This window comes from Pleurodeles waltl, chromosome 11, assembly GCF_031143425.1.
Source record: "Pleurodeles waltl isolate 20211129_DDA chromosome 11, aPleWal1.hap1.20221129, whole genome shotgun sequence".
NCBI lineage: Eukaryota > Metazoa > Chordata > Amphibia > Caudata > Salamandridae > Pleurodeles > Pleurodeles waltl.
The window spans coordinates 949,102,017-949,115,496 of NC_090450.1; the positions used below are offsets into that span (position 1 = coordinate 949,102,017).

A 13,480-nucleotide genomic window follows, 5' to 3' on the forward strand; every position below is an offset into this window, starting at 1 on the left:
CTCTCCAGATGACAGGTGTGGATCCAGCGACACGGGTGGTGGACTAAAGTGACTCCAACAATCCCAACGTTCAGCTGTCCAACTTTGGTGGAGGTAAAGGCTTGCCTCCCCACGCAAGATAGTACCCCCATGCACCGTGTGACTTGCAGTTGCCAAGGCTTGTGTGCGACCTCCCAAGAAGTTCTTCATGCACAGCACAGCTTAGGCCCCCAGCACTCCATCCTTCAACGCACAGCTTCCTGAGTGGTTCTCTGGCGGCGTGGGAATCCTTTGTGTCGTTCTGCGTGGGCCTCCATTTGCACCTTCTTTGTCCCCGTGCTGTGGGACTCCTCTGCACAATTGCCTGGTCTTCTGAGGGCCTCTGAGTTGCTGAGAGCCCCCTCTGTCTCTCCCTCCTTGGTAGAGGCCACCCGGTGTCTCCTGATCCCGGGCAGCACCATATTCCGCTAAGCACGAGCTTTGCGTGTACCAAGGCATGTTGGCGGAATCCAGTGATGCAAACCAGACTGCATTCATCCATCCAGCGTGGGACATCTTCTGCACCAACTAGGAATCCGCATCTGTCTTCTTTGGTGCAATTCTGACTTTGTCTTCTCACCGGTGGTTCATCTTTTTCACCATCCGGGTTAGCAGGGGCTCCTGTTCTCCCTGGACTCTTCAGTGCCTCTTGAGCGTGGTCCCCTTCTTCCACAGGTCTTCAGGTCCAGGAATCCATCGTTGGTGTCTTGCAGTCTCTTCTGGTTCTTGCATTATCTTCTATCACAACTTCTAGTGTGTTTTAGGAAACTTTTTGTGTTTTACTCCTGCTTTCAAGGGCTCTGGGTGGGGTCTATTACTTATCTTTGGTGTTTTCTTACACTCCCAGTGCCCCCTACACACTACATTTGCCTAGGTGGGAAACCGACTTTCGCATTCCACTATTTTAGTATATGGTTTGTGTTCCCCCCAGGCCCTTTGCAACCTATTGTGATTTTCACTATTTGCACTGTTTTCTTACTGTGTACTTACCTGTTTATGGTTACTAGTGTATATTTGGTGTAATTTACTTACCTCCTAAGGGAGTATAGTCTCCAAAGTATTTTTTGGCCTTGTGTCCCTAAAATAAAGTACCTTTATTTTTGTAACACTGAGTATTGTCTTTCATGTCTGCAAGCACTGTGTGACTACAGTGGTATTGCAAGAGCTTTGCATTTCTCCTCGTTCAGCCTTGGCTGCTGCGCCTACTGCTACCTCTAGACAGCCTGGCTTCTAGACACTGACTACATTTCACTAATAAGGGATACCTGGACCTGGTAAAAAGGTGTAAGTACCTTTGGTCCCCACTACAAACCAGGCCAGCCTCCTACAGCCACCATTGCCCATATTCAGGGCTACTGGAATTATGTGGCAGTAGAGCACCAAATTATGTGGTAGGGTTTACTAAATTAGGTGGCAAGAAAAGCCAAATTATACTGCACAATGTGGCCCATTTTTTTATAGTATTACTTAATTTGTTTTGTAATTCTCCAGTAGTGCATCTTTCATAGATTCACATGCTTGAGTTGCTCCTGTCGTCGAAGTGGGAGACCCACTGTGTAATAATAAATTAGTATGTATCATTCTCATACGCTGTAATGGCAGTGACAATCACTTTAATAGCCTCTTTATGTTTTTTTTTTTTTTTTTTTAAAGAACCAAACTTCAGCCAATCATGCAATAGCACCCTCTAGAACACTCCCAAGAGAGCCTGAGTACCTCAGATTTTCTACCACACTTCGTGTGAAGGGAGTCTCCCTGAGCTCTGTTCAGTTTCTTCAGCTATTAGTTATTTTGGATCATCCAAGACCATGGCACTAATATGTCAGAGAATTAGAAAAAAGGAGAGGTTATACCCTGAAGACATTAGAAATGTATCTACTACCGTCATCCTGCCAACATGATAAAGGACTACAAAATATGTCTGAACTTTTCCTCTAAAACCCACATAGAGAGAGATGAGGCTATTATTGTGGCTACAGAAACTTAGATCTGTCAGTTCTGATGTGGAGGACAGTGGGATACCATCACCTCACTGGAGAGGTCATGCCAAGGGTCTCCAGAGGCTTGCAGAAAAGCCATTAAAAAAGACTTGACATGAGTCTTTAGAAGGCTCTTCTCAGAGAGCGAAAAAGGAAAAACCCTCCTCAGAGGCAAGATCAGACCCTACAACTCCCTCTTCAGCCCTGACACTACATCAGAGAAATCCTCTTCAGAAAACAATCATGTTAAAACGTAACCAGACAATGAGGTGTCTACGGCATCCCACCAGATGATTTTGGTGGTTTCTATACCCTTATGGAACAGGTGGCTAAATGCTTCCAACTTCCAATAACAAACAAGAGATTGATTTCTTTTCTTTATGATTTTAAAGCGAAAGGCTGTGAGAGCTATTTCAATTGTTGATTATATTTCGGAAGAATTACAATCATGGAAAACCCTGCCACAGTCACTGCAGTCCTACCAAAGATTGATAAGAAGTACAAAGCGCCGGAAGACTCACCACCATCGCTGGTGAACGCCCGGACCCAAACTCGGTCATCACACAAGCGGCTCACTGTTGCAAAAGGCAAAAGCAAAAAAAATACATTTCTGCAGGAGGGAGAAACCTCTGCATCAGAAATCATAGATTGCTCTATGGATACAGTTTCAATTGGATCCTGACAGCTGGCAGGGTCTGCGGTCCTTAGACGCCAAGGTTGGGTGAATGCCACAACATTAAGGCCTGAGGTGCAAACAAAAATATTATATATACCATACAGTGGTGACGTTTGGCAAGCACATCGACAACGCCTTGCAAGCAACCAAGGTGGACTCTGACACCGCAAGATCTTTGGGCACCTTAGTTTTTGGAAAGCACCCTTTAGAGGGGCCCGGAGAAGAGGCACTTTTTCGTATTGAGGGACATACCAGAGGTATCAAACCTATCAGCCCTCTCAGCAGCACTTTACTCTAGCTTACAAGGTGGCAGCCTACCCCAAGCAAGCAAGCAGCACAGGCAAGAGACATTGGCAGAAAATGGTTACAACATTGGAGGGCCAGTTCGCCCCCTACAACACACCATCCTGTGGGAGAAAATGTTTTAAATGTTTTCTCATATATGGTGGAAAATAACATTGGGCAGATAGGTCTTAGATCTCATCACATAGGGTCACACATTAGGGTTAACCCAGATTCTGCCCCCACTCCACCAAAAGGAGGGCACCCACTTAATTTCCATCTTCTTCGGAAAGAAGTGCTAGCTATGCTAAGCACAGGTCCCATGAGGAACAGGGTCAAGACTGATTTGCATATGGGTGGGTCCAAACTGGGGTGGCATGGTGAGCAAAAGAACGATGGATTAAACCCAGATCTGTGATTGGGGGTAAGTGTTTGCATTGTTCAGCACTCCGTCCATCATCCTTTTGTGTTGCTATAGTTGCCCTAAGTGGGAAGGGTATGCCGAGACGTGGGTCCCTTGCTCACTGTGCCACTGGATTCAAGCTAGCCTGGCTGATGAAGGGTGAAACCCTGAAACTGGTCCCAGGATGCTTGTTTCCGGTCCAGCAAGGACCTGGCTTGGCAGTTCGGGCTGGACTGTTCCCATGAGGAACAGGGTCAAGACTGATTTGCACATGGCTGGGTCCAAACTGGGGTGGCATGGTGAGCAAACGAACAATGGATTAAACTCAGATCTGTGACTGGGGGTGAGTGTTTGCATTGTTCAGCACTCCGTCCATCATACTTTTGTGTTGCCATGGAAAAAGTCCCTCATTTTACCTTCATCCTTGTCCATCCCAAACATCGCAAATCGCTTCGCTTCACTGTAGCTGGCACCCGTTACCAATTCAAAGCCCTCTGGTTTGGCCTGAAATCAGCTTCCTGCTTTTGACCAAATGCTTAGCTCCTGTGGCACCTTTTCTCAGGAGGGACAGTCATCAGGTATTCCCCTACCTCCATGACTGGTTGATAAAAGCACTAACAGCATTTCAAGCATCCAGTGCTACAGAGGCTTGCCTAAAGTTGTTCTAAAACTAGGTCTGACTGTAAATTATCAACAATTATCAACTACTCAATCCAAGAAGTTAATGTTCCTGGGCACAACACTAGATACTGTCCAAGCCAAAGACTTTCTATCCTAGGACAGTCAATGAAAGCTCAAGGAACTGGCTCTGAAACTATCTAGAAAAAAGACTGTCTCAGTGCGTCTGTTCAAATAACCTCTGGGCATGATGTCATCAGCGATCAATCTGATCCCCCTCACACGCCTGAAAATGAGAGCTTACAGGAACAGATGCAAAACCATGGATTCAAACAGAAGGATCGTTCGGGACTGAGTGAACATCACACCAGGTAAGATGAAAGCACTAACCTGGTTGTCCAAGATCTCCCACCTACCTCAAATACCCGACTTCGTAATAACTACAGATGGCTCACTAGAGGACTGGAGCGGTCATCTGCAGGTCTTGCAAATTCAAGGAACGTGGTTTCTGCTCCAGAAGAGCATACATATCAATTGCCTGGAGCTCAAAGCCATCTAGCTCAGTCTTTAAGCTTTCCTGACAAGCTTAGCAGGGTCTTAGGTGTTAGTTCTACAGACAATACCACTAGCATGCACTACATGAGCAAACAAGGGGGCACAAGATCACTGACGCTGCTCAAGGAAGCTCAGGAAATCTGGAGCTGACCGACAACACACAGGATAACTCTTTCGGCTGAACATGTTCCCGGGACAAGCAATGTCCTAGCAGACATGCTAAGCAGGACTAGCAACAGCTGCCATGAATAGGAGCTTCATAGTTGACACTAAACAGGATCTTTTCGTTCTGGGGCAAACCAGCACTAGATCTCTTTGCAACAAATGAGAATCGCAAATGGCAGTTCTATGCAAGTTGGCATCCACATCCAGGATCGTGGAGGAATTCCTTTTTCAATCAGATGGTCTGGGATCTATGCCTACACTTTTCTTGTGATTCCTCTAATACTGAAAGTTCACAGCAAGATTGAAAGCAGAGGTGCATCACTTGATACTGATAGCCCCTAGGTGGCCCAGGCAGCATTGGTTCTTGCAGCTTTTCCTACTATCATAATCCAGCCACATTCACCTACAAACATCCCGAACACTTTTGATGACGAAACATCATCCACATCCGACTTCTCTCTGGTTATGTGCATGGCTCCTAAATTCCATGAATTCAAAGATCTGAAAACCCCTCAGGACTGCAGAGATATTCGCTCCAAGGCTAAAGCAGAAGCCACTATAAAAACATATATGCCCAAATAGAAATGTTTTAGCTTACAGTGCCAGTAATCAAATCTGCATCCCCTACAGGCATCACCTGATTAAATACTTCCCTGTCTCTTCTCGCTAGCTCAATCTGGGTTGGTGCATGCCTCTGTCAAGGTTCATCTTGCTGCAATATCTATATATAGGCATTCCTCGCATTCACTCTCTTTGTGCTTGAACAGAATCATCAAACAGTTAATGAAAGTACTGTTCAGAGTTTTTACCTCCAGTAAGGGCTCCTTCCCTTGACTGGTGCTTGAACATAGTTCTTTCTCAACTCATGAAGGGTCCACTCGAACCCATACACAGAGCAGACCTCAAATGTCTTATAGGGAAGGTTGCATCGTTGCTAGCACTAACTTTGGCTAGAAGGGTGAGTGAGATACATGCTTTCACGACTCAAAAACGCTTCTTGCACTTCACGGACGATTCTGTCATTCTCAGAACCAATCCATAATTCATTTTTAAGGACCATTCTGACTTTCACCTCAATGAGCCTATAATATTATGGAATTTTTGTCCCGAATCCGACCTCACCAGCGCAAAGCTCTCCCCATATGCTAGATACTAAAAGATGTCTAATGTTCTACCTACATCGCACTAAACAGCTGAGAAAAACTGACCAGGTGTTAGTCTCATATGCACATACTCGTAAGGGTGCTGCAATCACAAAAGCAACCAGCACTCGATGGATCTCAGCAGCAATCCAGTTGTGCCACTCAGAGGCGGGCAAACCACTCACAACAAAAAACAGGGCACATTCAGCTAGGGCAGAGTCCACCTGTTTTGTTTACAGGTGTGCCTCTGGAGAAAATGTCATACTGTGACCTACTTCTCGTGCCCCAAAGGTAACTATAACTCCCGCTTTTACCATACACTACTAATTACCCCACAAATTACGGCACTCATGACACCTTTGATAACATCATTGATAATATCAATGTAATATTTGCTGTAAGATTTTTGACGAACAAACTGTGCATGGCGGGGTCCTGAGTTATAGTTATCGTAGAGCAAGAGTTATAGTTACTAGAGCTAACTCTAACTACAATAGGTGAATTCGTATGGTTTTGTACATTTAAAATGTGAGCCTAACTATAACATCCCTTTTTAAGCGAATATATATATATATATATATATATATTCATTTTAAATTGCATAGGAATATGTATATATTTCTACCCACCATCTGCTATTCGTGCTGATACTATAAAGTATACAAATACTGTAACTGCTTGCTATTCTGTATCAAGTATCTGAATCTGCCAAGAATCCAATACTGGAGAAGAAAATAAATTACTTACCTGTAATCAGGTTCTCCAGTATGGGCATCTTCACATGGTAATACTGTCTGGGCAAATATTTCAAGTCACTAGTGCCAGTTTAATAACCAAACACAGAAAAAAGCAACTGAAAGTTGACCCATTGACCAGTTAACCTTTGTGAAGGGCCTTCTATTGCGGGCAGACACATGTCACCATATTTTTAGTAACTTTTGTTCCATTTGAGCTTGAAACAACATTTTGTGTTAAAATCATCAAATTATGCGGTAGACAGTGGATTATGTGATAAATGTGGCAAATCTGTGTGAATCCTCTCACACCCCTGTCGTGCTATTTCCAAAGAAGTGTTAGTGTGAGACCATGCGCCTCTTTCGCACAAAGAATGCCGCCACAGGACCAAGCCAGTGTTTGAGCCTACAGCCTGAACATTCTCATATCACTAGCCATACTTCACTTGCTGAGAATACAGGCCTGTAAAAAGCCCAGTAGATACGTGAAACTATGTGTGACCTGCAAGCCACATGTTCAGATCCTAGTAGGGCAGGATCCACCTTTCCTCATTCTGAAGTAGACAGCTCAAGTACTCAGAAACATGGAGGTAGGTAACAATGGCCATGGCAGTGGGCGGCGCTGATGGTGCAAGTGGATGTGGCAGCACCTTCCTGGAAAAAGGTTTTGGATCTGGTGCTTCTATTTTTCAAATTAAACACTAGTAATGACATTACCAGGCGATTCCCAAATGACAACGGTGTGTAAATCACATTGCAATGCCAATTTCTATAGAGCGACCAGTATGTAAAGCACCAACGGCAGAACATTTTTCACATTTTGACCCATTATTTTTAGGGCAGTATTCCAGCCACTTACAACATTTTCCCTGAATATGTAAATAACTATTGCCAGTCAGTTTCTTTAAGTGTGCACCGCATCATTGCCCAGCACAGTTCCATTTGTTTTCTCAATGTATAGACCACCTTCCCAGACAGGCTCCACATACTCCTTTAGTGTGTAAAGCACCATTGTTTTGTCATTTTTTTGTATTCCCACCAGCATATAAAACATAATTGGCAGCGTGTTTCCTCCATTTCTCCCTTCCTGTAGATTTACCTTGGCCTCTGCTCACTAGAGTCTAGCGGTAGGCGTCTGTAGAGTTTTTATTATCTGCCACACCTGCTTTCCCTGAAGTGCTCCCACATAGTGGTAAAGAGGTGACGGTGCAGGCAAGCTGCAGCTTCTGCAGCCCCTCCCTAGTAACTCTTCTAATTTCCCTCAGTAATCCAAAGAAACCACAGATGCATGTGAAAGTGCACACATGCCCATGTACGTTTGAAGTATAGCTTCACAGATAGGTTGTTAATTTGGCTGCCTCAAAAATGAATGTACTTTTAAAATGGTGTTCCACTTTACTGTGGCACCCGAGAAAATCTGGAGCTGGATCTGCGTCAGAAGATTGAAAAGAAAGAACTGACGTCAGCGTGCAGGGGTGGTGCTTGTATGCCCAGTCACTTCCGGGGCAGTATGGAGTCAATGCAGAGCCGCACAACGGCACATACCAGCGAGTGGGAGCATTGCTAGTGAAAGCTTTCCAGAGCCAGTCCGACACCTGAGGAGTATTCTAAGGTGAGGAATCTGCAGTTAGATAGAATATCCACCAGAAGGTAATCTTCTTCAGATTCATCTAGCAAGTAATAACAATCAGCCCACTATTATCTTCCCATACTCTGAGGGAACGGCTGTTGATCAATATGATTGTTATGGTGTGGCTGCATGTGAAACAAGTAGTTAAATTGCTGAAAGTACAGGATTGTAAACAACTTCAGGTTCATAATAAAATCAGCCCAGTATTGAGCCGTTGGGGACATGCAGTACATAATCTGTTTACAGCGGTTTTGCTTTGATTGTTACTGTTCTCAAGCCTTGTGATACCTCTAACCTGCCTCCTTACCTCATTGCAGGCAGTAGCACAGTCCCAGTCCTTCATGAATCGAAGAAGAAACGCTCCACTTCAACCTCTGCAGATGTGAAAGACTCCCAAGATGATAGACGTATGAGGATTCTCTCTTTTTCACTACACATTACTGTAGACAGATTGGGTAATCAGTGTGTAATTAAGGGTTCCAGATACCTGTTATTACCGATTTTTAAATATAAATATAGTCAGAAAATAATGTTGTTCCTGGATGTATTTATTTCTAAAAACAGAAAAATAAAGAAATTTGGTTGTCTTTTCCATGATGCACCATGCTGTCATGCAAAACGCACAGGCCAATACATGTGCCCGTAGACAGCATGGAGACTTACGAGATATTCTTAAATAACTTACTTGTACTATAATGCTAATATTTTCATGTGAGTGTATTGTTAAATTACATTTGGCTGCTATTAGTGCTAATATTCAACAGACATCAGAGTATAAGTATACACTTATCAGTTAGGGATGGAACTATACTAGGTATAACCTAATTTGTTAGGGAAACACATAATAAAGGTGGACACATGCTAATAACATGGGCAAAAAATAAATATGAATAATCACAGTTATAAATGTTCAAAAATAAATACCAATAAACCAGGAGCCCTATTTATAATACAGAGAAATGATGTGTGCCTGCAGAAACACATGCTCTGTGTAATCCTGCCATCTAGTGTTGGGTCCAGAGTTGTGCAAGTAGTTTTTCTTCGAAGAAGTCTTTCGCGTCACGGGATCGAGGGACTCCTCCTCTCAGTGATATTGCGCATGGGCATAGACTCCTTTGTTAGATTGTTTTCTCTCTGCCGTCAGGTTCGGAGGTGTGTGCCTTCGCTCCATCTATCCACTCACTTCGGTTTTTCCCAACCTTTTCTCACTTCGACAGTATTGTTATAATTCGCGCTTTACTCATCTTAGTGCTCTCCTTGTTTCCGACTGACCGCCCATCGGGGTGCCAATGTCTGCTTTGGGCCTTCCTTCCACGCAGCACCAATGGAATGATCCCCTGGTGGAACGGACTCCATTTCACTTTTGTCCTTGGTGCCACACCAAAATCCTGTACACCGACCAACACCTTGTGTGCAACCTCTGCCTCTCTCCCGATCATCACGAGGACGACTACGACATCTGGAAGTCCTTACGCTCCAAGAAGACTCTTCGGGACTGAAAAGCTTGTCGTCTAGAGATGGCCTAGAAGACGTCGGACTTCACCCCTGACATCTTCGGTGAGGAGCATGCCCAGGAGGAGTTGGAACGGAGGAGGAGACCTTTTCCATACAGCACAGCTCTGACTCAGATGTCAAATCTGAATTTGAAGGCCACAAAATTACCTCTGCTCAGCACGTGAGTATTGTGGCCCCTCCTGTCCTGTCTAAGACTGTTAAAATGACTTTTCACCCTGTTGTTGAGGTCGCCGATCCCCCACTACCACCAGGCCATGGCCTGTACCGAAAAACTGCTTCAGAAGCCTCCAGCTCAGCACTGAAAATGGTCACTAAGACCAAAGCCACGTCTTCAGCTTCGACCTCCACTTCTCCTTACCGAGTGATTGTCTCGAACCTCGGGACAGAGCCGAACGTTACCACCATTGACTTCAGCACTGACTAAAATGCACTGACCAAAAGCTTTGCCACTGAAAACCTCAGACCCAAAAACTTCGGAAACTAGAGGCTCAGGCCAATCTTTCACCAGCCCATCTCTGGTCAGAGCCGATTTTGGAGAAAATGGACGCTCGCCAGCTCAGACTCCACATACAAGAGGGCACATGTTGAATTATTGCCTCTACTTACTCCCCCTGTGTTCCCTAAACACAAACTAACTATTGAAGAGGCTTTGGATGTTCCTCCTAAGAGCAAGTTTTGGGTCCTGGTTTTAGCCCTCCACGCAAGCCCTTTCCTCCTTCTCCTCCTCCTCCTCCACCTCTTCCACCTCCTCCACCATGTTCCCCTACATCACCCATCCAAGGAGATGACACACCTCCGGGTACTCCACATTCATTTATTGGAGGTTTATTGGGTCACCAGGATGACACTGACCCTTGGGATGCCTGTGATCTTGATCCTATTCCCCCAAATGACCCTGACCTCTACCCTGCACGCCCCTCACTTCTTACCAGCAGGTAGTTGCTCGAGCAGCTGCTTTCCATAACGTGGAGCTGTATAAAGATCCTATAGAGCAGGATTTCCTATTTGACCCTCTGACCACCATGCTTTGGCATGCAGAAGATATCTTCAAGGAGCCTGTTCGCTCCCTCTGATCTGCTCTACATCAGGGCACAAGTTCTATCCGATTCAATTGTGGCAACCACAGCTCATAAACAAGCAAATAGTCAAGCCAAAAGGGATTCTCCTCCCCCAGACAAGGAGAGTAAGAAGAAAGATGCTGCAAGAAGAGAGTGGTGGCGCAAGCTGCAAACTATTGGCATATTTGGCAAATAGCCAACTCTCAAGCCCTGCTGCCCACGACCGGGCTCATTGGGACGAGATGGAGAAACTCCTCCAATACTAACCTGATGAGCATTGTAAAAGGGGACAACAGATTGTGCCGAGGGGCAAACCATCTCTAACAACTCCATCAGGTGTGCCCTAGATGCTGCTGACACAGCATCTTGCAGCATAAACATCAGTGTAATTCTGAGACGTCATGCATGGCTGCTTTGCTCAGGGTTTAAACCAGATGTACAGCAGGCAGCCCTCAACATGCCTTTTGACAAGAAGCCCCTGTTTGGGTCTTAACTAGACACCACTTTAGAAAAGCTCAAAAAAGGACACCGACACTGCTTAGGCCATGGGTGCCCCTCAGACCCCTACACAGAGTCACCTTTTGCCTCCCCAGGTTTAGAGGCTCATACAAATCCTGCACCCCAAAGGCATCTACCTCACACTGTAGACAACTTGAGTCCATGTACACTAGGTGTTTCTACAGAGGATGTTACAGGGGTACCAACAACAAAGGGAGGGGAAAGAGCCCCACCACACCGGATCCTCCTCCACTGCTAAACAGTGACCACCTCCATCTTCCCCCCGATCACCTCACACTTGCCACAGGAAGACTCCCAAATTTCTACTCCACCTGGGATGCCATTACCACAGACCAATGGGTCCTTGCCATTATCCATCATAGTTACTGTCTGGAGCTCATCACCACTCCTCCCAATATTCCCCCTCGCACTCACAGGCTTTCTCAGGAACACTTATCCCTTCTCAAACAGGAGATCCAAATGCTTCTTCTAGAGGGGGTGGACCATAGGGCCAGTTCCACCCCAACAACAAGGGACAGGAGTATACTCCCTGTACTTCCTAATTGCCAAAAAGAATGGCTAAGACCTATATTAGATGTTCGATCTTTGAACAAATACATCCTTTCAGAACACTTCCACATGGTCACCCTTCAGGATGTCATCCCGCTTCTACAGCATGGCGACTTTATGACAGCTCTAGCCCTAAAGGGCGCCTACTTTCACGTTCCTATTTACCCTGCACATCGCAAATACTTAAGATTTGTTATTGCAGGCAAACATTACCAGTACACAGTCCTTCCCTTTGGAATTACCACAGCCCCCAGGGAATTCACAAAATGTTTAGCAGGAGTCGCAGCACACATGAGACTACAGCACTTTCATGTGTTCCCCTATCTTGACTACTGGCTTATCAAAGCCTGCACGTTACCCCAGTGTCAACAACACAGTCAGTTGACAGTGGATCTACATAACAGTTTGGGTTTCATTCTCATCATACCCATCTCTCACCTCCAGCCCTTCCAGGTACAACCTTACCTAGGGACAATTTTGAATGCAGAGTTCGGATTAGCGTATCCCAATCCAGCTCGCATTCAGAGTTTTTGGACACTTCTCACTCAGTTTCAGGAAAACCAATCATTCTCAGTAAGGACCATTATGCATCTGTTGGGGATGATGGCGTCCTCTATTGCCATAGTTCCCCATGCCAGACATCACATGTGTCCCTTACAGCAGTGTCCGTCTCGTCATGGTCTCAGTCACAGGGTCACCTGGAAGATCTAGTGTTAGGCCATCAGACTTATCGATCTCTGCAGTGGTAGAACACCAACAACCTCTTGAAAGGGTGGCCTTTTCTGGACCCTGTGCCTCAGGTCACAATGATCACATGCGCATCACTCACAGGTTGGTGTGCTCACCTCCAAGAAACTGACTGTACAGGGCCGCTGGGATGCCAGGTTCCTGTCCCTGCACATCATCAACTACCTGGAGCTTCAAGTCGTATTTCTAGCGCTGAAAGGCTTCCTACTGCACCTGTCTCACAAGGCTATCTTAGTCCACAAAGACAATATCACAGTTATGTATTACTTAATAGAAAGAGGAGGGACACGCTCTTCTCAGCTCTCACAACTCCCTCAGACCCTATGGAAGACAGCTCTTCACCACCATATTCAACTGGTGCCGAAGTATCTCCCTGGGATGGACAATGACTTTGCAGACCTGCTCAGCAGGGTTCAGCAACAAGTCCACCAGTGGGAACTCCACCCTCAAGTCCTCCAGTCATACTTCAGAAAGTAGGGAACACCTCACATAGACCTGTTTGCCACAGCAGAAAACGTAAAATGCCCAAGCTTTGCATTCAGACACCCACACCCTCTATCCAAGGACAATGCTCTATGAATGAGTTGGTCAGGGATATTTGCTTACGCTTTCCACATTTCCCTCTCATTCCTTTTTCTCGTTTGTAGGATCAAGCAAACATCTCTCACCATGATCCTTGTAGCTATGACATGGGCATGCCAGCCCTGGTTCACCACGCTCCTGAATCTCTCAGTGGTCCCACACAAGAGGCTTTCCAACAGGCCGGACATTCTTACCCAGATTCAAGGACAGATCAGACATCCAGACCCCAAGTCACTCAACTTTGCAATATGGTTCCTGGGTCATAGAGTCTGGCTATCTGGGTTTTCCTCCAGAGTGTATGGACATCC

The 13,480-nt window shown here is 45.5% G+C and overlaps 1 protein-coding gene across 4 annotated transcripts in view; it reads left to right on the plus strand.

Annotated features, from left to right (window-relative positions):
• Positions 1–13,480, plus strand: part of CCDC74B (coiled-coil domain containing 74B) — a 185,249-nt gene that overhangs the window by 47,666 nt on the left and 124,103 nt on the right. For all 4 annotated transcript variants that reach the window (XM_069215139.1, XM_069215142.1, XM_069215140.1 and 1 more), the window contains exon 4: positions 8,520–8,609. In XM_069215139.1, the coding sequence (XP_069071240.1) occupies positions 8,520–8,609 (90 nt within the window). The remainder of the gene's footprint in view (positions 1–8,519; positions 8,610–13,480) is intronic.